Below are 24,964 nucleotides of genomic sequence, written 5' to 3' on the forward strand. Positions count from 1 at the left end.
AAAAACCTTATCCATATGGAAGATATTTTGACATGTGTGAATTTTTCATGTGCCTTTGTCCAATAGGCTTGAGGCATGTGAAGAATATTGGTTGTTGAAATTTCATTGGATGTGCTATAAGATATTTTTTTCACACGTGGGTTTTTCTAATTACTAAAATGGACACGCCCTTATCCATGTAGTACTTTAATGATTTTATTAAAAACTAAGGGGTTTTATGGAATCTTCACAATGAACTTAAGTGAAAATTATCTATGGGACAAGGGCCAGAGTATAAAAAGTTCAACCTAGGATTTATGGTGTGATAATGCTGTCAAAATCTCATCCCTTAATCTAGGTGGTTGGATGGAGATGAATGGCTAGGATCATGGCATCTCATATGTCATAGATGAAGAGCATCAAGAACTAAAATCACTTAACAATTTATCACTTAAGATAAATACAACATGAGGATCATTCTACCCAACTTAAGAGACCATTTTATGAACTTTGAGAGAGAAAGAGACCAAAAGAGCCCCACGTACCTACCCCTTTAGACTTCCTTTGCTCATCAAGTTTTGGTAATCTATTCTCCCATGGTGTGCTAGTTTCTCCTTGAAGATCAGGATCAACTCCATATTCAAGGTACTTATTTTGTTGAAGTTTAGTTTCCAGTAAAACCTATTTCCCCCATCAATAGATTGCTGTAAATTTTATTTTATGGAAGTTTTTCCATCATATTATCCTTAGTTTCCATAGTCCTTCATGTTAGAATTGAATCATATACACCATGCCTTGATTATGTGTAGTCTAGTTTGAATCCTCATCATCTACACGTCGATTTGTCTAGTTTTTCATTACCTGAATTTTCTGAGTATTCAAGTGAGTTTAAATATTAGATTAGTGAACTTACTTTCACATTTTAAGATTAAAAAATATAAAGTTCGTGATAGCTGTGTTTGTTGAGAAATTGCTTTGTATTCCTAAGCTCCATGAAAAGTAATATGCTGATTGTCTTAGTCCTTTGAAACCTATTAAAGTGGTATAAAATTGATTATAAGCTTCCAGATTCCATAGTGAAGTGATCTCCTTGAGTATTAAAACCATCCATGCTCTCATTTATGGGACAAAATTAAGTCCTTAAAATGTCCATCTTGTGATCCGGGTACAAAGGGTTTGAAATTTTGGTTTTGCCCATACTAGTTTGGCACTCTACTCATTGTTGTTATCGTTGTGAATTATTTGAGTTTGTATTGAAGTTCTTTATGTTATATATTTGGTTGTGAAAAGAGGACTACCGCATTCCATGTAAATTGTCATTGAAAAGTGACAATTTGAATGTTTTGGGTGTGAAGTGCTTAAGATCTTGTAATTAGGACTTCATAGAGTTGTAATCTTCTTTTTATTGTTGATATTAGAGCTAAGTGGTGTTCATTTTATTGGTTAAAGTGGATGTAATTGTAATATTGCATTTGCATGTGCGCAAGTTCATTGTGAAAATTTCAACTTGTGTCCATTTTTGCCTTTGCCTTTATAGCACCCAAAACTATATACCAAAACAGTTCCACTGTTATGACAGACGGTGAAAACAATAAATGACTTTTAACTTGGGTGTGGTGGGGATAAGACAGAGGGTTTCAAGGAGGTAAATAAAGGAAAGGCCAAAAGGTCAAAAGTAACGGAACATTAAAACTTATGACAGGCTCTCTAAGTTAGTGGTGCTTAAGACTTTGACTTTTAGAATGGAAGGTCCAAAATTTAGATACGCTCTGTAGGATCATTCTTCATATTCTTATATGAGTCATCCGACTCATCTATTCTTATGTGTCCCTTTAATCATCAAACACTCATCTATACTATGGACGTTACAAAATGGTGCCACTGCTAAAGAAAGCCAAAACGAATGGTAGAGAAATTTTTTTAAAAATACCAACTTTTATTTTACAGAAAAAGAAAAATTCCAGATTGATAATCATCCTAAAAATTGAGTTAACCAACTCTAAAATTTTATATCTAAAATCCAACTATGGATTTTTAACAGTGCGTATACAAAAATAGGTGAATCGGCTGATTCGCCAAATACTCTCTCTTTTCATATATTGTATATTCAAAGCCTCCTTAAATCTCTCAATCTTGTTATTGGGATAGATGTGCTTTATTATACGAGAGATAGTACATTGGTATCTCCAAATCTATATAGGTGCCCTGCATATTCTTTAGGATCCCCTTTTATTCTGGCAACATATCTCCACTCTTTAAATGTCACTTAATAGTATAATAATAATATAGATAACGAAAAAAGCCCCCAAAAACCTATAGATAGAATTACTGTTTTAAAAAAATGCCGATCCAAATCAAAACTAGCTAATCCGAATCCAGAACCACTCACCTCGCTCCAGTTCCAACGAAATATCGAGAACCGGCTAATTCTCTTATGAATCGGTTGGTTCCCCCCACTTCTCTGACAGAATTGGCCAGTTCTATCAGATAACATGGTCTCCTCACCCAATTCAACAAAAAATTTTATTTATTCACTTATGTTTTTAATTTTCAGATTTTTTTATGCGTTTATTCTCGTCTCTAGCTCACGCATGTCTCGCCATCATAGTTAGCAAGTCAGGGATTATCAATAAATCGGCTCACCATGAAATCGAAAACTAATCTTTTTTATGTAAAAACGTCGGATAAAAAAATTAGGTAAAAAATATGGATCAACAAAAATACTTCTTGTAAAGAGATCGTGAATATATCGGACCAGACTAAAAAAATCAGATATAATAAAATATTAGAAATTTTGAAACTCTAAATATATATATTACTCAGTATAGAAAAAATTAATAGTAGCAAGGAGTAATGCTTTTACTATATATATATATATATATATATATATATATCACTCACTATAAAAAATGACCTCCCTATAAATATAAATTTCAAATATTCAATGTGATATATCTCTAAATCATAAGATGGTTATCTATTCTATTCAATGGTTTAAAAAACGGATCGGTGACCCGGATCGGGCTTCCAAAAAACCGATCCGGATCGGCGAATCGGCGATCCGGATCGGGAATCGGGTGAATCGGTCAGAATAAAGCTTCAAAAAAATCCGAAAAAATTATTAAAATTCATTATAAATATTGTTTTTTAGGAATTCAATAAGAAATGAAGGTACTTCATTAAGAATTTTCATGTTTTTGAATGAATATGCGAATATTGATATGTTCTTTCCCTGCATGAACCGCCATTCAGCATTTAATTTACATCACACAAAAGGATAAACATATAATTATCATGGAATAAGTATATCAACATACATGGACTACAATAAAGCATAAAATTAGTAACATATGATCTAAAAATAAAATGATAGACGACGTTATTGTTCTTCTTGGTCACGCTGGTGCCATTGATTGAATTCGTTTAACAATTCATTGATTCGATCTAAAAACGAATCATCGATATTAGCAGGCGTCTGACTATTCCCAAATCCCTGAGTGTTAGTGTTTTTTTGTGTTCCCAATCTAAAATCCCCGAAGATTGTCCATCCTTTATGCTCACCTGCATTGTCGTACTCATCCCTACACTGTTGCTGTTGGGACTCGATATGTAAATAATATGGCTGGGATAGGGTGGCCTCAGAATCATCATCTCTCTCATTTTCCCTTTGAATAATATGGATTAAAAAAAAAAAAAAACAAATTTTCAAAAAAATCGATCATGGATTAAAAAAAAAATCACAAATTTTCAAAAAATTCTATCATGGATTACAAAAACAAATTCGCTCATGGATTAAAAAAAAAAAATCACAAATTTTCAAAAAATTCAATCATGGATTACAAAAAATTCGATCATGGATTACATAAAATTCGATCATGGATTACATAAAATTCGATCATGGATTACATAAAATTCGATCATGGATTACAAAAAAAAACAAACATAAAAAAACAAAAAATTTAATCGTGGATTACAAAAAAAGAAAAAAACAATTCGATCATGGATTACAAAAAATTCAATCATGGATTACAAAAAACTCTATCATGGGTTACAAAAAAAGCAAAAAACAAAAAATTCAATCATGGATTACAAAAAAAAAAACAAACATTTCGATCATGGATTACAAAAAAAAAACAAACATTTCGATCATGTATTACAAAACATTCGATCATGATTACAAAAAATTCTATCATGGGTTACAAAAAAAAAAAAAAATTCTATCATGGATTACAAGAAAAGAAAACAAACATTTCGATCATGGATTACAAAAAAACAAAAAATTCGATCATGGATTACAAAAAAACAAAAACAATTCGTTCATGGATTACAAAAAATCGATCAAGTATTACAAAAAAAAAAAAAAAAAAAAAAAAAACCGTACGGACTCGCCGATTTAGTACAGTAAATCGGCGAGTCACTGTACAGAATCGTCCGGTTCTCTCTAGAACCGGACGATTTCAGATTTTTCAGCCGATTCGATCCACTTTCGCGATTTCCGAGTCGAACCGGGCGAGTCCGGTTCGACTCGGCGTTTTTTAAAACACTGATTCTATTTGTCAAGATAAGTATTAGGTAGGTGAATTCAATTTTCATATTTCTAGAAAGAAATAGTTTACTACATACTTGTTAACTATGGTCTATAGAAAAGGGTTTTTCGAAACGATTTATTCAAAATTTGAAAAAGTCACGTTTTAACCGATCTATTGAAAAAGTCACAAGTTAAATCGTTTTTCAAAAAATCGTCGATTTCTTGAAAATTTCGTGAGTAACTTGGCGACTTGCTAACTCTGCTCGCCATACCACCAGCAAGGTTCCTTTTTAAACTTTTTCGTTCCCATTACTCGTCCGACATCTTTAATGTGAGACCAAAGTAATGCAACCCCCTTCCCCAACCTTTATGTTCCCATCCTTCCACTTTCCCTTGTCTCGATCAATTTATTCACGAAATCAATCCCTCGTCTTCTCTTCTCGGTCAATCTGTTCTGGACAGAGCATTTTCAAAATCAATCTCTTTGTCTTAATCGTCCGACATCTTTGATGCACCACACATAATAGAAACTCTTTTTTTGTGACTTTCATATGCGCCCACGTCAATCAATGAGCACAAAATCAGTGTATTTTTAAACTGAAGGCTTCAATCACTTTCTTCATTTCTTCACTAGAAACCACAAATGAATATAATTTTTTTTTAAAAGCACTATAAAATTAGTATTAAAATTAATATTAATTGCCACTCAAACAAGAAACATCTCAATTTTCACATATTTTTGCAACATAATAGAAGTACATAATGCACTACAGCCTTTTTTTTTTTTTGAAACTCAAACAACAATATTTTTAGGGATTTTTTGAAATTTTTTAAAGCTCGAGCCAGCCAATCCTGCCGATTATCCGATCGGGACTGCTGATCTACTGATCCAACCCGGTTCTGGATAGACGATACGGGGTTAACAATCAATTTTTTAAAACCTTGGATAGAATACCAATACACATAGAGAACATGAATACACGAGGCGTACACAACATGATAATGTTAAATGTTACATTTATAGTGCCCAACATGGCACACTTCCTGACGGATTCAGAAAATAACTCTCATGAAACCTTTTTCTTTTTTTCGACAGTTAGTACACTCAAGAAACTGGGGTCGTGTTTCCGATATGAATTTTCGGTTTACATGAATGATCATCAAGTCCTCAGGCGACTGAACCTAAGCTCTATTCGCCATTTTGTTACAGTTTCAAATTCCAACATTAGCATGTCACCTGTATCCCCTGAATATTTCTGGACAATAAATAGAAGTCACCACTTGGGAACGAAAAGGCCCATTAATTATGAAGACAAACAGTGTACAAATATCGAAATGCATCTCTGTTGTTTCTTGCGTATGTCAAAATTTAAACCTCAACGACTAAATCCTCTTCATATCAAACGCCAGGCTTGGTTCAATTCCCACATTACCCACAGTAAGCGAACAAGGAAAAGAACCAAGAAAAGAGAAGAAAACATAGGATAGTCACTGCAGTTCACCTGCCAAAGTGTTATCCTTGGCCATCTGTTCTTCCAAAAGCTTCATTTGGCGCTCAGCATGTTCTCTTTCGCAGGCACTGATGCCCATGATAATATCAAGCATGGTACCAGTTGTGCCAAAGAAGACTAGCGGTGCCAAAGACTTCCTTCGTATTCCCACAGGAATAGCAACCAATGCCCCCACTACTGAGAACACCCATGTTCCTAATGAACTGAAAATACATTGCAGTCAAAAAGCTTCTCTAATACATCTAGTACCAATAGATGAATGAAGGAAATCATGACAATGATACGCGATAGAACAACAAACTGATCTGATATTCACATATTTTGTAGCTTTGACTGCCCATCACACAAAAAAAAAAAAAAAAGAAACAGAAAAATGTAATAAAAGACAATAAAGAATCTAAGCTTAAATATGAGTAACAAATAATAAGGGGACCACTTCTTACATTGTAAATGATCCACTCAAAAGTCATAGCAATGAATTTATGCCAAATTCAATATTATCGACACAGCTAAAGCCTACCATGTTATCAAGTCCCTTCATAAAATATTACTTATGCATTATGACATCTATAGTACTGCAATACAGAAGTTTGAAGTTATCCACCATCTCATATTTAGGCTTAGCATAACGAGATTATATTCTTACTAGAGTTCACAATCATTGTAAAGTCAATGCTGCTTGTGCGACCTGTACACTTAAGGAAAATGTTTTCACATTCAAAGAACAATACAGTAGGATTTAGGTGTGTTGTAATAGAAACATCCTGTACCACCCCCATGAAAGCAACCATCATGATAGTTAACTAATGAGGTACAGATTTGTGATTTTAATGAGATGCGTCACTTACAACCTTCGACGAATGTATATAATATGCTAGAAAAGGTATGTTTTATTCCTACATGATATGAATTTGCAGTATATGTACCTACATTGCTTCGCAGCCAAAGTCAAGATCAAAAGTCTCAAGGATCCTGAGCTTTCTACAAATCATTTATAAGAGGTGCATGGTCTGGGATTCGAGGAAGCAACGATTGCCTGTACAGAATATGAATATAAAGCAGTTTGATTTGGTGCCCAAGAAGAGTGGCTCACCACTTATATGAAACGCATGATAGAGGAAGAACATTTGAAACGTCATTTCACAATACCCTTGAAAAAATATTGCCAGGGGTTCATGATCTTTTCTTGAGAATATTTGACTTTGTATAAAGAAGGCTAAGTATAAAAAAAATGGGCTTCCCATTCTGGGAGCAATACACATCAAAAAAACATCTCCCCACAAACTAGGAGCTCTGTACAAAAACTAGGAGAAGAGCTCCCCAAAGGTATTGAACAACGGGGCAATGAATAAATAAATAGCTGTTAGTTTCCTCAGCTGCCAAGCACATAGCGCAACGGTTTGGGATTGGCAGGCCTCTTCTTTGGAGCTGATCGACAGTGAGGACTCTCGCAGAGAGAGAGCTATCCAGTTAAAAACTTGAATCATGGGAGGAGCGAAAGAAGACCAAGCCTTTGCCACTACAGAAACAGGAGCATGGGGAAAAGTGTGGGGTTGAAGAGACCAAAAAGGTCCCTGAAGGTGCCGGGCACCAAATGATCTTGTCGTCGCCTTGGGTGGGGTGGAAGGTTGAGTGAAGAAGGGATGAGAGGTCAAGGAATTCCTGGAGGTTCGAATCTGAGGGTGGTTTCCTGAAGATGGGACTCCAAACTCTGACTGAGCCCTGGGTAGGGAAGAGGTCTGCCACAGTGGCTAGACGGTTACGGGCTAGGAGGAAAAGGGAAGGAGAAAAGTCTCTCACAGGGGATTGACCTATCCAGAGGTCATACCAAAACCTAACTCGACTACCTTCCCGGGGGTGGAAATGGGTATGTTCTTTAAAGAGGTTAAGGATGCTAAGGAAAGATCTCCAAACTCCAAAGGCTCTGCTGTTAACTTGACAGTTTGCGGCCAGGAGGATTGGTTGAGGTGGTATTTGTGTCGAAGGACCTGCTGCCATTGATGTTCTCTTGGTTGCGTATCGCCACCACCATTTCTCAAGGATGGTCGTATAAGGAGGGCCTGCGGTTCGCGATCTTCAAAATGATTTCAAGAGCATTTCCATTTTCCTTCCAAGTCTAGACAGAGTGGTCTTGGAATCAGACCCTCACCTCATGCATGGCATTGAGTATTACAGAAATACATTTCCCTCAATCCCATGGTTGTATTGAGTAATTAAATGCATTCATAATGGATTTCATTTCCTTGGGCAATTTTTTATCTATCTGAAGAAGAGATAACCCGCCAAAAATCCAAGTATTAAAAGGAAGCATCGTTGGACTGTAGATCGCAGAGAGCCACGGCTTTTTCAGAACGATTAAGAATAGCTTTTTGTTTCTCTCTGTCTTTTCAAGGCCATGAACTTATAGTGGAATGGAAGGAAGACATTCTCCAACGTTCGGCTTTCCTTTGCAGAATATTTGAGAAGTGACCCTCAATACTTGGGAGATTTTCTCTCTTTAAAAAAAAACCTTTCAAAGAAAAACACTAATTAATATATAGCATTAAAAAAAAAAATTTAATTAGATTAAAAAAGAAATATGTGGCACATGTGAGGTCCCATGGCCACACAGACATACCAACATCTCCCATTTGGCTATGACGAATATCATTGTCATGAAGTATATCATTACCATGAGGCTTTTCACGCTAGTATGGTTATGCATCTCATGACACAAGAATCATCCAAAGTTATGGGGTTTTTCACATTAATGCAGCATTTCCTCTAATGACCAAAACATCAAAGAAAATATAATCTCATTTGGGGATTCCTAACTTGGATGTTCCTAAGTCCCATAAAAGCTACATGCTATGAAAATATTTATGCACTTAATCCCTTTGTTAAAGGGTCTGCAATCATATCTGATGATTGCAAATAACTTATAGTTATTTCATTCTTTTTAATAATCTCGTAAATATAATGATAATCAATTTCAATGTGCTTACCCTTGGAACTATACGCTCCATTTCTAATTGAAGAGATGTCAGTCTGATTATCACAAAGAAATTTAACTGGTCCATCGGCTATATCTAGCTTCAAATCATTTATACAGCGTTTATTTTAACAGCATAAGTTGTAGTAATGCTATAATCAATATACTCGGCTTTCATAATATACCAAACTACACGACCTTGTTTCTTGTTAGACCAAGAGACACATCTACCTCCAAAGAGGAATACAAGTCCTGAGGTTGATTTTCTATCATCTGGGTCTCCTGCAAAGTCTGCATTAGAGTACCTAGTAACCTCTATGTTATCAGCTTGGACGCACAATTTGTAGTTTTTACTTTTCTGAATATACCTGAGTATCTTTTTTACGACTTTCCAACGAACCATCCTAGTATTACTCTAAAATCTACTGACAAGACCATATGCATGACTCAAATCAGGCCTTGTATACAACATGGTATAATTTATACATCCTACAACTTGAGCATATGAAATTCTTTCCATTTCAACTTTGTCACTATTATTTGATGGACACATTTTCTTTGACTTTACAAATTGGTGTATCTGTGGGCTTACAATTTTTTATCTTAAATCTATTTAAAATACGTTCTAAATAATTTTCTTGAAATAAACATAGGAGTCACGAACTTCTATCTCTTGTTATCTTAATGCCTAGTACATATAAGGTTGTTCCTATATCTTTCATCTCAAAATGGGAACTTAGCCATGATTTGGTATGTTTAATCATGTCAATATCATTATCAGCTAGTAAAATATCATCAACATATGATGATAAAATAACAAAATTGCTCCCACTATTCTAGACATATACACAATGGTCCAATCTATTGGCTACATAACCAATTTCAGTGATTGCGTTATGAAAGGTTAAGTAACATTGCCTAGAAGACTGTTTAAGACCATAGAAAGATTTTTTAAGTTTGTACCCTGGCCTCTAATTACATATCCTTCTAGTTGTTTCATATACTTTTAATTCTCCATTCAAGAAAGCTATTCTAATATCCATTTGATCATCCTAGCATTAGTTGCTAGGATGATCTTAAAAGATGAAAATTTTGCTACTGGAGAATAAGGCTTTATATAATCTATACTCTTCTTTTAAGTAAATCCTTTAGCAACCAACTTAGTTTTATATTTATCTATGGATTCATTTGCATTTAGCTTTTTCTTTAGGACCCATTTGCAACCAATGACTTTTCTATCTTTAGATAGGTCAACCAACTCCCAAACTTAATTCCTTTTAATAGAATCAAGTTCATCATCCTTGGCTTCAATCCACTCAGCTGAGTCATGTGAGCTAGTAGCATCATTATAGCTTTAAAGTTCATCTATCATATTCTCACTTATGGGAGAATAACTGCCTTCATTCATAAACTCATAAAGTTCTTCTACAGTGGTAGGTGAGGCTCTAGTTCTTTTAGATCTATCTGGCATAATAGGTTAAATTGAATCATTCTCACCAATTCTAGATAGATCTTTATCAATTTTGCGTAAGTTAATAAACTTATTTAAAGTATGTTTATCATCTATATTTTCCTAGGAAAAGAGCATCACCGCTCTCTATTAAGGATATAGTATCATGGGTATAGAATCTATAGCCCTTAGAATTTTCTGAATAACCTATAAAAAAAAGCATTTGATAGTTTTACTTTGTAGTTTCCCTATTTTGTGGTGGTACAAGCACATGTACCTAAAAACCCCAAACTTTCAAGATAGTAAAGTCAGGTTCCTACCAGTCCATAATTTATAGGGGGTCAAGTCTATGGATTTAGTTGGAATACGATTAATTATGTACATTGCAGTGTTGAGAGCCTCACCCCAAAAATGAAGTGATAAATCTAAATGGCTCATCATAGACCTAACCATGTCCATTAGATTTCTTCTTTCAGCTACACTAGTTTGTTGTGGTTCATATGGCATGGTAATTTGGTGAATATTCTTTCTCAAAAAATCATTTTTCCTATGCCTACACTTGGCATGGATTTCCCATTAGGACTTCTCGTGTTCCCCGTTCAGAATTTTTTATAAAAATCATTTTTAAAAACTCTTGCAAAACACGACATCAAGAACTCTCCAATTTTATTTTCCCCCTTTTTAAAATGTCCTTTTTCATTTTCAAGAACACCACATTTAAGAACCTTTTTTTTTTTTAATTGCAAATCACTTAGCATTTTTTTTATTTTTTTCATTGCAAAGCATTTTTTTTTCACTACAAATCACTTAGCATTTTTTTTTAATCAAGACTCAAAAAAAATTTATTTTGCAAAAAATCACAGCATTTTATTTTTTATCAAAACCCAAACATTATTTACATTTTAATACTCCAATGCTCATAAAATTTACCTTTGAAAATTAGAATTGATGGTTGAGAAATATTTGGACTCTTATTGTTTGCCATATGGAATAATGCAAGAAATTAAAATTTCTATAACCTTTCGTTTGAATTTTGTCTTTGACCTGCTGGTCCTAAATCTCCTCTCCAAGTAATAAATCTCCACACCAATGTTATCTCTTTGGCAACTTGTGCTCTCCAATGCTTATCTTTTTGGCAACTAGTGCTCTAATACAACTGTTGGTTTTTTCAAAAGCTCTGATACCACTGTTGGTGTTTTTTAAAATACAAGTGGCTACTACTACCATTTGGAGAGATTAAATTTAGATACGCAGTCACTATATTGGTCTTGGAGAGAGAACTACAAAACTCAAAAGGTTTATCACAAGTGCATTACTTTCCAATAGATTGTGCCTATTTAAACGCTTTACAACAGTTATAAAACCACCCACTAACTAGGTACGTAACACAACTTTAAATAACTCCCCACTACAACTCATAACTTCTTATTAGGATAACTACCCATTAAGAGAGAGTAGAAAATAACTTCCCATTATAAGATAACTTCCAACCATAGCTGCAAAACCTATAACTACCCACAAATCCACTTAGAGACATGGACCAACTCCTATATTTTTGCATCACATTTTCAACATTCCCCCTCGATGCAAAATTCCTTTTTTTATTTTGTTAATTTTGCCATACAAGATTTTCAATGACCTTATGAAGTTCTCCATTTTCTTTTTTTAGTGTAGACACTGGGGCTTCAAGACTTTCAATATGTATCTTCATTTGACAAATTTCTTCTTCTCACGCCATCTTCATATTTTCTTCTTCATCATCTTTAATTTCAATTTCTTTCTTTTTTGCCAATATTAAAGTTCATTTTTAATATTTCCAATGCTCATAAAATTCACCTTTGAAAATTGGAATCGATGGTTGAGAAACATTTGGACTGCTATGGTTTGCCATATGGAATAATGCAGGAAATTAAATAAAATAAAGAAATTTAAATTTCTATCGCCTTTTCTTTGAGTTCTGTCTCTGACCTGCTGGTCCTAAATCTCCTCTCCAAGTAATAAAAATCCAAACCAATGCCTATCTCTTTGGCAACATGTGCTTTCCAATGTTTATCTTTTTGGCAACCAGTGCTTTGATACCACTGTGTCATATCAGAGCACAGGTTGCCAAAAAGTTAAGCATTAGAGAGCATAGGTTTGATTGAAAAAAATGAGCAAAGTGGAGCTCATTTTTCGTCTTCCTCATTCTTCTCTCAGCTTCAATACTAGGGTGCATGGGAAGATTCAACATAGTTATCCCTTGTGCAGAGTAGTTCAATAGATGGGAGGGAGACTGTTAAATGACAATGGACACTTGCATGCGGTTAGGGACTGGATTCCTAACCGTAGCAAGGTCCTTTGAAAGCACTATTATTTTGTTGACATGCTCGATCACTAAGTTTGATTCCTTCATTTTGCAAGAGCTATACTTTTGTAATAATAATTGCACATGGGTCTCAGAAGTGGTCCCATATTTTTCAGATAGGGCACCCATCATACTTCGAGCTGTGTTGTGGTCCTCAAAACCTCTAATAATTCATCCTCCATAAAATTCAACCAAGTGGTCCTAGCTACTTTATCATCTTTTAACCATTTGTTACATCACCTTTTGGCTTGACCATTGGCATTAGCCTCTAAAAGTAGTGGATCTGTATCTAGAACATAATCCACCCTATCTTGGAAGAGAATGTATTCAATTTTTCTTTTCCACATAGGGAAATTAGTTTCATTGAGTTTTTCAAGTTTTGATAATTCTGCCATGACTAGCATAGATGTCATTTGAAGTTTCAAGTTTGCCTAAAATTAAAAGGTATAAAGATGTAAGCAAATTAAGCTAAAAAAATTAAGATTTGTGTTTTAGAATTGATTGTTTGCTAGTCAAATCAATAGGTTGCCGACTCTTTATGGGATGCAACCTCAATGAAGAATACTGTCAAACAGTTTATGTGCACACTGCTGTGATGCAAGAACCTAAATAAAAATACGGCAGCGAAATACTTCATGCAAGTTCTCGAACTATAAAGCTTAACATTCTAGAGAGAGGAAATATATCAATATGAGAGAGTCTATTGTTAATGTTTATAACGGGTAATATTTGCTATACTCAACAAAATATGAACCACAATCAAGAAATTCAATTTAAATAAGCAGATCAAAGAAAAAAAAAAATGCATATCAAAGATGATTATGATGAAAATAAAATATCCACAAGCAGAGATGATTATGATGCAAATAAAATATCCACAAAAGAAATATCGCTAAATTACCATCCAAGCATGCAAAAATGAAGTGAATAAATAAATAAATCAGACTAATATGTAGTAAAAATAGAAGCTGATTTTTTTTTTGTATATAGATTAAAAGCCGAACACAGAAATTAAGAACACGCTGGCTGTTGATTATGATGCAAATAAAATATCCACAAAAGAAACATCGCTAAATTACCATCCAAGCATGCAAAATAAAGTGAATAAATAAATAAATCAAACTAATATGTAGTACAAATAGAAGCTGGTTTTATTTTTTTGTATATAGATTAAAGCCGAACACAGAAATTAAGAACACTGGCTGTACAGCTAAACAAGGTGAGAATTTAAGATCACACAATACTGTATGCCAATTGTTCCAACTTGCAAAAGAGCTCGTCAAGGAACCCCCTTCCACTCTCTCATGACCCCCTACCACTCTCTCATGTAACCAATCTTGTGCATCCAAATCTTCAAAGCTATTAACGAAAGAGAGAGAGAGAGAGAGAGAGAGAGAGAGAGAAGTTGGAGCTTCTTTCACCTACAGTAGCTTATATATGAGTTTTGAAGCTGATAGAGAGAGAAAATACAGTTTTTGAAGGGGCGAGCAGCAACGAGTGATACAGGCTTTAAACATGCCAGCAGCAGTATCCAAAACTCAATTTTGCTTCAAAATAATATTTATTTAGAGAGAGAAAAGAGAAGACTAGATTTTACGACTTCACCAATGGAAAATGGATTGTCAAAAAAATTTAACCTGATTTTGGAGACGCTTTTATGGTTTCTGTTGATATTTTATATCTTACATTAACAAATTTAAGGAAATGGAAAAGTAGTTTAGGTTAACAAAAGAATGACAATCAAAATAAGATAAATCTAAAATACATAATAGAATAGGTTAACAAATGAAATGAAAGTCAGAACTAGGATAAAGAGAATATACATAATAGAATCCCCTCGAACAAAAAGATAGAATGGAGCGATTGGAAAGTTTGCATAGATCTAAAAACTTTGATTTGGGATGGTAAGCAAAAGAAGAGTACCTAGACGTGGGAAAATAAACGCCCTGATACCAATTTTGAACTTTAAAAGATAGGAGATAACCTGGCAAAAATCCCAAGTATTAAAAAGGAGCGTCGTTGGACTGTAAATTGCAGAGAGCCAGGGTTTTTCCAAAATGATTGAGAATAGCATTTTGTTTCTCAGTGTCTCTCCATGGCAATGAAACCCTAACTTATAGAGGGATGAAAGGAAGCCGTTCTCTAACGTTCGGCTTTCCTTCCTGGAATCTTTAAGAAGTGACCCTCAATACTTGGAAGATGAGGAGTTATCCATTATCTATTGGAAAAATGATTTTCTCTCTAAAAAAAAATCCTTTTAAAGATAAACACTAATATTTTTCCCAAGAAATAAACACTAATTAATACATGATATTTTTAGGAAAACATTAAAAGGACTAAAAACGAAATGTGTGGCACATGTGAGGCCCCATGGTTAGTATTTGTAGGAAAAACATTAATTAAATTATAAAAAAATATGTAGCACAGGTGAGGCCCCATGGCTACACACACATACCAACATCTCCCACTTAGCCATGGGGCCTCACATGTGCCACATATTTCTTTTGTAATCCAATTAATGTTTTTCCTACAAATACTATGTATTAAGTAGTGTTTCTCTTTGCAAGGATTTTTTTACGTAAAAATCATTTTCCCAACAGATAATGGATAACTGCCCATCTTTTAAGTATCGAGGGCCACTTCTCAAAGACTCCAGGAACAAAAGCTGAACGTTAGAGAATGACCTCCTCTCATCCCTCTATAAGTTAGGGTTTCATGGCTATGGAGAGACAAAAAAACAAAAAGTTATTCTCAATCATTCTGAAAAAACTCTGGCTCTCTATGATTTATTGTCCAACAGCGCTCCCTTTCAATAACTAGGATTTTGGGTGGGTTATCTCATTTCTTTTCAAATTCAACATTGGTATAAAAGTATTTCCTTTCCCACGTCCACGTACTTAGATTTAGCTTATCATCCCAAACCGGATTTTTCAAATCTAAGCAACTTTACAATCGCTCCATTGTTTCTCTCTTTATTCAAGGCAATTCTATTATGAATATTGTCTGTATCCTAGTTCTAACTTTCATCTCTTTTATTAACTTATTCTATTATGTACTTTGTCTTTATTTTGTATTGATTGTCATCCTTTTGTTAATCTAAACTCTTTTTCCATTTCTTTAACTTTGTTAATGTAAAATGTAAAATATAAAATATTAGTAGAAGCCATAAATGCTTCTCCAATATCAAGTTTAACATTTTTTGAAAATCTATTGTCCATTGGTGAGTCATAAAATCAAGTCTTCTCTTTTCTCTCTCTAAGTACATATTATTCCAAGGAAAAATTGAGTTTTGGATATAGATGCTGGCTTGTTTAAAGCATGTATCCCTTGTTGCTGCTTGCCCCTTCAAAAACTATATTTTCTCTCTCTATCAGCTTCAAGACTAACATGAAAACTATTGTAGGTGAACGAAGCCCCAACTTTTCTCTTTGTCCCTCTCTCTCTCTCTTTAATAGCTTTGAAGATTTGGCTGCACAAGATTGGTTTAAAGGGAAAACTTTCCAAATTTCATAAAATTATACATTAGAGAGTGGTAGGGTTCCTTGACGAGCTTTTTTCAAGTTAGAACAGTTGGCGTATGCATTGGGTGCTCTTAACACTCGCCTTGTTTAGCTGTACAGCCAGCGTGTTCTTAAATTTTGGGTTTTGCCCATTTAAACTATAAACAAAAAAAAAAAGCTTTTATTTCTACTACATATTAGTTTGATTTATTTATTTATTCATCTTATTTTGTATGCTTGGATGGTAATTTAGGGATATTTCTTTTGTGGATATTTACTTGCATCATAATCGTCTTTGCTTTGCATTTTTTTTTCATGCTTTGATCTGCTTAAGTGGGTAAAATTCATGATGAGATTTTGTAAATTGATTTTCTTGATTGTGGTCCATATTTTGTAGAGAACAGCAAATATTACCTATTATAAACAATAACAACAAACTCCCTCATATTGACATATTTGTTGACATCAGTCTTGTATCCTCTTGCTTCCTCTCTCTATAATGTTAAGCTTTATAGTTCAAGAACTTGCATAAAGCATTTTGCTGTTGTATTTTTAATTAAGCTCTTGCATCACACCAATATGCTCATAAACTATTCAAGTATTCTTCATTGAGGTTGCAGCCCATAAAGAGTCGGCAACCAATTGATTTGACTAGCAGACAATCAATTCTAAAACACAAATCTTCATTAATTTTTTTGAGCTCAATTTGCCTACATCTTTATACCGTTAAATTTTAGGCAAACTTGAAACTTCAAATGGCATCTAGGCTATGCATGGAAATTCTATCAAAACTTGAAAAACTCAATGGAACTAATTATCTCTTCCAAGATAGGGTGGATTATACTCTAGATACAGAACCAACAGTTTTAGAGGCTAATGCCAATGGTCCAGCCAAAACGCAATTTGACAAATGGTTAGAAGATGATAAAATAGCCAGAACCACACCACAGCTCGAAGTATGATGGGTGCCCTATCTAAAAAATAGGGGACCACTTTTGAGACCTATGTGCAATTATTATTAGAAAAGTATAACTCTTGCAAAATGAAGGAATTGGACTCAATGATCGAGCATGTCAACAAAATGACAGTGCTGCAGAGGACCTTGTTGCAGCTGAGAATCCAATCCCTGCCCGCATGCAAGTGTACATTGTCATTAACAGTCTCCCTCCATCTTGAAGCCTGTTGTAATTGCATTAAACCACTTAGCACAAGCGATAACTAAGTTGAATCTTCTCATGAACCTCAGTATTGAAGCTAAGAGAAGAATGAGGAAGAAGTCAAATGAGCTTCACTTTGCTCAAAGTTCATCTTCTCAAATTCCCAAAAAACCACACAATAATCAGAAAAATAACAATAATAGGTATTAGGGAAAGGGGAAAAATTTAAAAAATCACAAGAATAAGGCTGACAAAACATGTTTTTATTGTAAGAAAACTGGGCACATCAAGTTTAATTATCCTAAGCAGAAAAAAAAAAATAGGAACCAAAATAACAATGATCGAAATAATAATAATCAAAATAAAAAAAATGATTTGATCTGCATAGTTTAGAATCAGCCAACCATGACTAGAGGAATTGGTGGGTCGACTCAGACTCCACTCGATATGTTTCGATGACCAATGACAGATTCATCGAGTTGACGGAGATCGCAGATGGTAACCAACAGATTTATACGGGAAATGATACCTATTGCGATGTACTTGATGCCAGTACTTTTAAGTTGTGTCTATCTGGAGGAACGAATCTCCTACTTAATGATACTTTGTATGTACCCAATATGAGGCGCAATTTGATTTATGTTCCTAGGCTAGACGACAAAGGCTATGAAATAAAGTTCAGGTCTCGTTGGGTCACAATTGGTAAACATTCTCGAGCATTATTGTATGGTATTAAAGTTGATAATTTGTATTGATTGAACATTAATGAAAATTCATATTATTATGCTTCCTTTATATTTATGTGTGTGTGGATGATTCATATTTATGGCACTTAAGATTAGGACATAAATAAATAAAAAACGACAAAATACTCCCCAACTTAGGAGAAAATGTGTTCAAAACATGCGATCCCTGAATTTTTGGTAAATTAACCAAGAAGCTTTTTCCTAAAGGGAAAAGGTCTACTAAATTACTTAGTATTGTTCACTCTGATATATGTGGCCCATTAAATGTAAAAACACATAGAGGTATGAAATATTTCATAGCATTTATAGATGATTATTCTCGTTATGGATATGTATACTAAATTACTAGCAATTCATATGCATTAGAAACATTTAAAGAATATAAAACTGAGGTAGAAAACTAGCTAGGGAGACAAATTAAAATTCTTAGAATAAATAGAGGAGATGAATATTGCTCCGACTTATTTACTGATTTTTTAAGGAGCATACACCAAACTACCATACCATGTACACCACAACAAAATGGTATGACTGAAAGAAGAAATAGAACTCTAATGGACATGGTTAGGTCTATGATGAGCCCTTCAGATTTATCATCTCATTTTGAGGTGAGGCTCAACACTGCAATGTACATTATTAATCGTGTCCCAACTAAATCCATAGACTTGACCTCCTATGAATTATGGAGTAGTAGGAAACCTGACCTTACTATCTTGAAAGTTTGGGGTTTTTGGGCACATGTGCTTGTACCACCATAAAATAAAGATAAACTATAAAGTAAAACTATCAAATGCTCCTTTATAGGTTATTCAGATAATTCTAAGGGCTATAGATTCTATAGTAATGATATTTTTTTTTTAGTAGATTCTATAACCATGATATTATATCCTTAATTGAGAACCGTGATGCACCTTTCCTAGAAAATATAGATGATGAACGTACTTTAAATAATCTTATTGACTTAAACGAAATTGATAAAGATGTGTCTAGAATTGGTAAGAATGATTTAATTGAAACTAGTATACCAGATAAACCTAAAAGAATTAGAGCCCCATCTACCACTTTAGAAGAATTTTATGTGTTCATGAATGAAGATAATTATTTTCCCATGAGTGAAGATACAATAGATGAAACTCAAAGCTACAGTGAAGCTACTAGTTCACATGACTCAACTCAAGCCATGGATGATGAACTTGATTATATTAAAAGGAATCAAGTTCGGGAGTTGAATGACCTCCCTAAAGATAGAAGCCATTGGTTGCTAATGGGTCCTAAAGAAACAGCTTAATGCAAATGGATTCATAGATAAATATAAAGCTAGGTTGGTAGCTAAAGGACTTGCCCAAAAGAAGGGTATAGATTATGTATAGACTTATTCTCCCGTAGCAAAATTTTCATCTATTAGGATCATCCCAACATTACTTGCATATTATGATCTATAATTATTTCAGATGTCAAAACAACTTTCTTGAATGGAGAATTAAAAGAAGATATATACATGAGACAACTAGAAGGAAATGTAATTAAAGGCCAAGAAGACAATATACAAACTTAAGAAATATTTATATGGTCTAAAACAGTCTTATATGCAGTGGTACTTCACCTTTCATAACACAATCACTGAAATTGGTTATGTAGCCAATAGATTGGACCATTGTGTATATGTCTAGAATAATGAGAGCAATTTGTTACCATATCATTATATACAAATGATATTTTGCTATCTGGTAATGAAATTGGCAAACTTAACCATACCAAATCATGGCTAAGTTCTCACTTTGAGATGAAAGATACGGGAGAAACCCTATATGCATTAAGCATTAAGATAACAAGAGATAGAAGTTCGAGACTCCTATGTTTATCTCAAGAAATTATTTAGAAAGTATTTTAAAGAGATTTAAGATGGAAAATTGTAAGCCCATATATACACCCGTTTGTAAAGACTTGAAATTGTCAAAAAAAATATATACACCCGTTTGTAAAGACTTGAAATTGTCAAAAAAAATGTGTCCATCAAATGACAATGACAAATATTAAATGAAAAGAATTCCATATGCTCAAGTTGTAGGATGTATAAATTATATCATGTTGTGTACAAGGCTTGATTTGAGTCACACATATAGTCTTGTCAGTAGATTTCAGAGTAATCCTGGGATGCTTCATTGGCAAGCCGTAAAAAAGATACTCAAGTATATTAAAAAAACTAAAAACTACAAATTGTGCTTCCAAGCTAATAACTTAGAGGCTCCTGGATTCTCTGATGCAGACTTTGTAGGAGACCCAGATTATAGAAAATCAACCTCAAGACTTGTATTTCTCTTTGGATCTAGATGTGTTTCTTGGCCTAGAAAGAAACAAGGTTGTGCAACTCAAAAGCCAAGTATATTGCTTGTAGCATTGCTATAACTTATGCCGTCCAAATTAAACGCTTCATAAATAATTTGAAGCTGGATATAACAAATGGACCGGTTAAAATCTTTTGAGATAATCAGGCTGCCATCTCATCAATTAGAAATGGAGACTATAGCTCCAAGGGTAAGCACATTGAAATTGACTATCATTATATTTATGATATTATTAAAAAATGAAATAACCGTAAGTTATTTGCCATCATCCAATATGATTGCAGACCCTTTAACAAAGGGATAAAGTGCAGAAATATTTTCAAAGCATGTAGCTTTGATGGGACTTTGGAACATCTAAATCAAGAATTCCCAAATGGAATATTTTTTCTTTGATGTTTTGGTCATGAGAGGAAAAGCCAAATTAGTGTGAAGATTTATCTGAAGAGAAATTAGAAGAAATTTATAAAGTGTATGTTTCATGTCATTATCCAAATCTATCACAACTCAAACACTAGGCCACAAGCCTCGAATTTGCATTACCTAAAAATGGGATGAGGAGGGTCCAGCCAGATTCACCTCAAAAGGGAGGGATTTTGGAATGGTAAATGCAGCTCCAATCAAAACCCAATCTTGGGCTTGGATATGGTGATCTCTACCCCAGATCTAGTAGCTAGGTACTGATCCATTTGGCCTAAACCACCTACCATATATGAGGGAGGTTAGTATCACTCAGCTTTGATCATGCGAGAGGTTAGGGTGGTGTGGTATTGGTGCATGATGCACGCACAGGTGGGCTACTGGCTAAAGAACCCTTGATGCAAGATCTTGGGCAAAGAGTTTTGAATAGGTAGCTAAGGCTAAAGAAGCAGTGGTTTGGTTGGATAGACCCTGGAGGGCTCAACCTAACAGGACATGGGTGTGGACCATGTATAAGGGGTAGGCTTTCCATACACGTGGTTGGACAGGTGTGTAGACCGTAATGGTCATGATTGGGATGATTGTTGACCGTGGGCACCCAAGCTGAGCAAGCGCCAAGTTCAAATTCAAAAGTAGGTACACGTGGAGGGCAGGCCAGAGATGTGGGCACAACCATTGGGCGTTGGTCAACTAGGATGGGGAGACAGTTACGGAACTGCCTTAGGTTGATTTGCCAGCTGCCCATGAATCAAGGACGAGGGAAAGGTAGGTAGTTAAGATTGAGGGACTATAATAACTGACCCAAGGAGTGGGTTGTTGCTAAGGGACCAGGTGGGCTGCTAGTGAGCCACCAGGTGTACTTGATCAGGTCATGCACAAAGGCTAATCACCACGTGTATGAATTTGAATCTTGAACAGTATTAAATGGTGTCTATATAAACCCCTAACCCAGACTCTTGTAGACCATGTGTGGCAACATACTCCTATAAGTGTACAAAGTAATAAAGTGGTATATAACCCTTGACTTGTTAGCTTGTGCGAGAGACCCTTGTTGTGTGATTGTCATGTTCACTTTTGTCGCATGTGGAAGGCTGGCCAAGCCTTACTTATTGCAATAATTAGGCTTGGCGCCGCATGGGTTAGGTAGTGAGAAAGTGCCTCTGTGACAGCTAGTCTCAGGAAATGGTTGATGAAGGACAAAAGCCTGAGAGAAAAGAACATAGGGAAAGTAAAGCAATTACTTCTTAAAAAAGCTAAGAATCAAAGGTAAGCATGGAATTGTAAGCCAGCTAACATAAATTTCAGGTCCTAGTTAGTTTGCATTGCATGACATTAGCTCTTTCTAACAAACTCAACATCAAACAACCAAAAGAGAGAGAAGAAAAAGTAAAAGAAAGAAAATCACTCACTTGGCAACAGAACATTCTTCAAGATGTTTCCCGCTCTCTGAGACTCCAACTTTGTCCATGTTCAATTTCAACCCCCCACCAGTCCCACCTCCAAACGGCTGTGCATATCAACAAACGTATATAGATAAGTTCATTTTTTTCCTTTATTAATTTGGAGAAGCACAATATGCTTTAATCATCCATTTGTGAACAAGGGATATGTGGTCATGATGGTCATTACCATGAAGCATGACAAATAGTGATTAAGAGAAAGAGATGGGCCCCCAGAACATCAAAGTGGATTCCACTGTCTCTAATCAGCATCCAACATGTTGATTGGAAGGTGATGATCCTATGACCATGCATCTCCTATAGTCCTGAGCAGACAATATGCTTTTTCTAATTTTATGAGGGGAGTTAATGGAAACGAACATTTATGAGGGGAGTTAACGAAAACGAACATTAAAGATACCAAAATTCATACTTAGTGAATCTCTCAATGCAACACGAACAAACATTGAGAATATTAGTTAGATAAAATGGATCTGTAGTTTTTTCAAATTGTAGATGGTCATTTGTTATATACACCAGATTTTTACATACTGCACTTAAATCATTTTGTCATTCAGTTTAGTTTGGCTGCCTTCAACAGCTCATGGCCAAGGCCATGATACCATCCATGGCACGCATATGCTTTCCCATATACCTCCAAAAAAACACAACAAATCACTATATTCTGCACTGTAAGCTTCCACATTCTTCACATGGAGCTTGAACCAGGAGCCAAAGATAATGTAAACCCTAAACCAAGCACATGCATAACATTCATGGACGACTTCACATGCAACAGAATCTCTAACGGAGACATGGTTGCTCTTTTATCATGAAGAAAAAAAAAATATTTGTAGACATGTTTTAGAATTCTAGCAGTAAAGAAAATACAGAAATCCATATTAAGGTTAATCACAAAAGGAATGCCATCAAACTGAAATAGGATTTATCAGAATTAATTAAAAGAATACCCAGCCAAAAACACTTCAAACTGAATCCAAAGACCCTTTCATCAAAACAGAATATAATTCCAGGAATTTCAAATATTTCCACAATGATTTACCCAAAATCCATCAAACTCAAAACACATTTTTTCCTGCATTTACAGTTAAAATTTTGATCCAAATGAACTCAGTCTTAAAGCCAAATAAACTCTATATTTCTAAGAAAACAAGAATTTTGAGTTCACATTTACGAGCCGTGCTAAAATCAATAGAACATAGAATCATCATCATCATCATCATCATCAAAATGTTTGCCTTAAAGTTTATTACACTAACAATCCTTGATTGCATCATCATCATTAAAATGTCAACCTGAACTATATTATGATGCCAATTCCCAGATAAACCAAATGTTAACCCTGTACTATATTATGATGCGAATAACCAAGAGGTCAAGACTCTGGAGAGAGAGATGGGGAACATTAATGAAATAAAGGAAAGAAAAACAGGAGATTAAGAAACCAATCAGCACAGAAATCAACGGCATACTAAGAAACAATCAGCACGGATAAAAAAATAAAATTAAAAAAACTATTCAGCATTTGTAGAATTTACCTGCAATGATATTGGATAAGATGAGAAAACTAAAACATAAAATTTGATTACAGCTCAGAGAGTAAAACTTAAAAATCAAATCACAGCTCAGAGAGTAAAACCTAAAAAATCAAAACAATAAAATATGAAGGGAACCAGAAAAGTAAATTCCAGACATTTTTCAATGGCGTGGGGTTTCCTCTCTGAGAATGATCAATATTCTTCTGTCTCTTACTCAATATTTCTCTCGCACTACAGACAATTGTAACTCTTAATATTGATTCTAGGGTTCTTAGAATACCAGAAAGAAAAGGGCTCTCAATTAAAACTTCGGGGAATAAGCCAAGGCCTGGAATGTGAGGGAGTGATGCACACCTTACGGAAGGCGCACAGCGTGAAATAGTTCCGATCGCTGAGTTTCTGAGCGCTGAGTTCCAGTTCGCAATGAAAAAGGGCAAACCGTTCCGAAACGTCCCAGGAGTGGTCGGTGACCGTTACGACTTTCTCAATAGATAGGGTCCCGAGCGCTTCTTGAAAGAACCGGCCGGTTTGGTTCGCGGAACTCGGCAATTCGGCACTAGAGAATTAGTTGCCCTAATAATTAAAGGAACAATTTTTTTTTCTTTTTTTCCCGTCTTGTGAATTTAAAGCCTTTTTTTTTTTTGAAATTTTGTCATTATTCATGATTGAATAATGCTCGTAAAATCACCAAACAGGTATGGCTTTGAAGTATTTTGAATCAAACAGGTATGGCTTTGAAGTATTTTGAATCAGATTAAGGGAAATTCGGGTTTAGTTAAGCTTGGATTTGAGCAGTTCTTAGAGCGAGATCAACTCAAATATCATGTAGAATGAGTTAAATTTATGAAATAGCAGAGAGAGTGAGATCGTTCAAATTATAAGCTTGGAGACATCGCAAATCTATACATATTCGATTCTTTTTCTCAATCTATTGGCAGCTCCAGCTTCAAAATCTATGTATATCGTTTTTTAAATACTCTTAAAATTTTACTACCTTAAAATAACATAAATTTCAAAT

General features: G+C 34.6%; 1 protein-coding gene and 1 long non-coding RNA gene across 7 annotated transcripts; one reads left to right on the forward strand and one right to left on the reverse strand.

Moving 5' to 3' along the window:
• Nucleotides 1-469: 469 nt before the first annotated feature.
• On the forward strand, nt 470-8,256 carry LOC148782391 (uncharacterized). The gene is made up of 2 exons (XR_016054360.1): nt 470-624; nt 6,961-8,256. It is a non-coding gene; the product is annotated as an uncharacterized LOC148782391 (long non-coding RNA).
• Nucleotides 5,585-24,343, reverse strand: LOC18421756 (uncharacterized). 6 transcript variants are annotated; one of them, XM_088865096.1, is made up of 4 exons: nt 24,301-24,343; nt 22,578-22,713; nt 22,358-22,455; nt 5,585-6,221 (listed from the first exon to the last, which is right to left on the reverse strand). In XM_088865096.1, exons 2-4 carry the CDS (start codon nt 22,578-22,580, stop codon nt 5,996-5,998), a joined length of 327 nt encoding a protein of 108 aa, XP_088721222.1. In that variant the 5' UTR covers nt 22,581-22,713; nt 24,301-24,343; the 3' UTR covers nt 5,585-5,995. The 6 variants fall into 6 exon arrangements, with proteins under 6 accessions (XP_088721222.1, XP_088721226.1, XP_088721221.1 ...); XM_088865100.1 differs by having other exon boundaries at nt 24,227-24,343; XM_088865095.1 differs by having other exon boundaries at nt 24,102-24,343.
• Nucleotides 24,344-24,964: the final 621 nt, after the last annotated feature.

Source organism: Amborella trichopoda, chromosome 4 (genome assembly GCF_054954075.1).
Source record: "Amborella trichopoda isolate Santa Cruz 75 chromosome 4, AtrichopodaSantaCruz75HAP2 v2.0, whole genome shotgun sequence".
Lineage (NCBI taxonomy): Eukaryota > Viridiplantae > Streptophyta > Magnoliopsida > Amborellales > Amborellaceae > Amborella > Amborella trichopoda.

Coding starts and splice junctions, on each gene's coding strand:
- LOC18421756 (XM_088865096.1), bottom strand. Junction 6,222..22,357: donor GAAGAATGTTCTGTTGCCAA/GTGAGTGATTTT, acceptor ATGTATTTTCAG/TTCATTAGGAACATGGGTGT.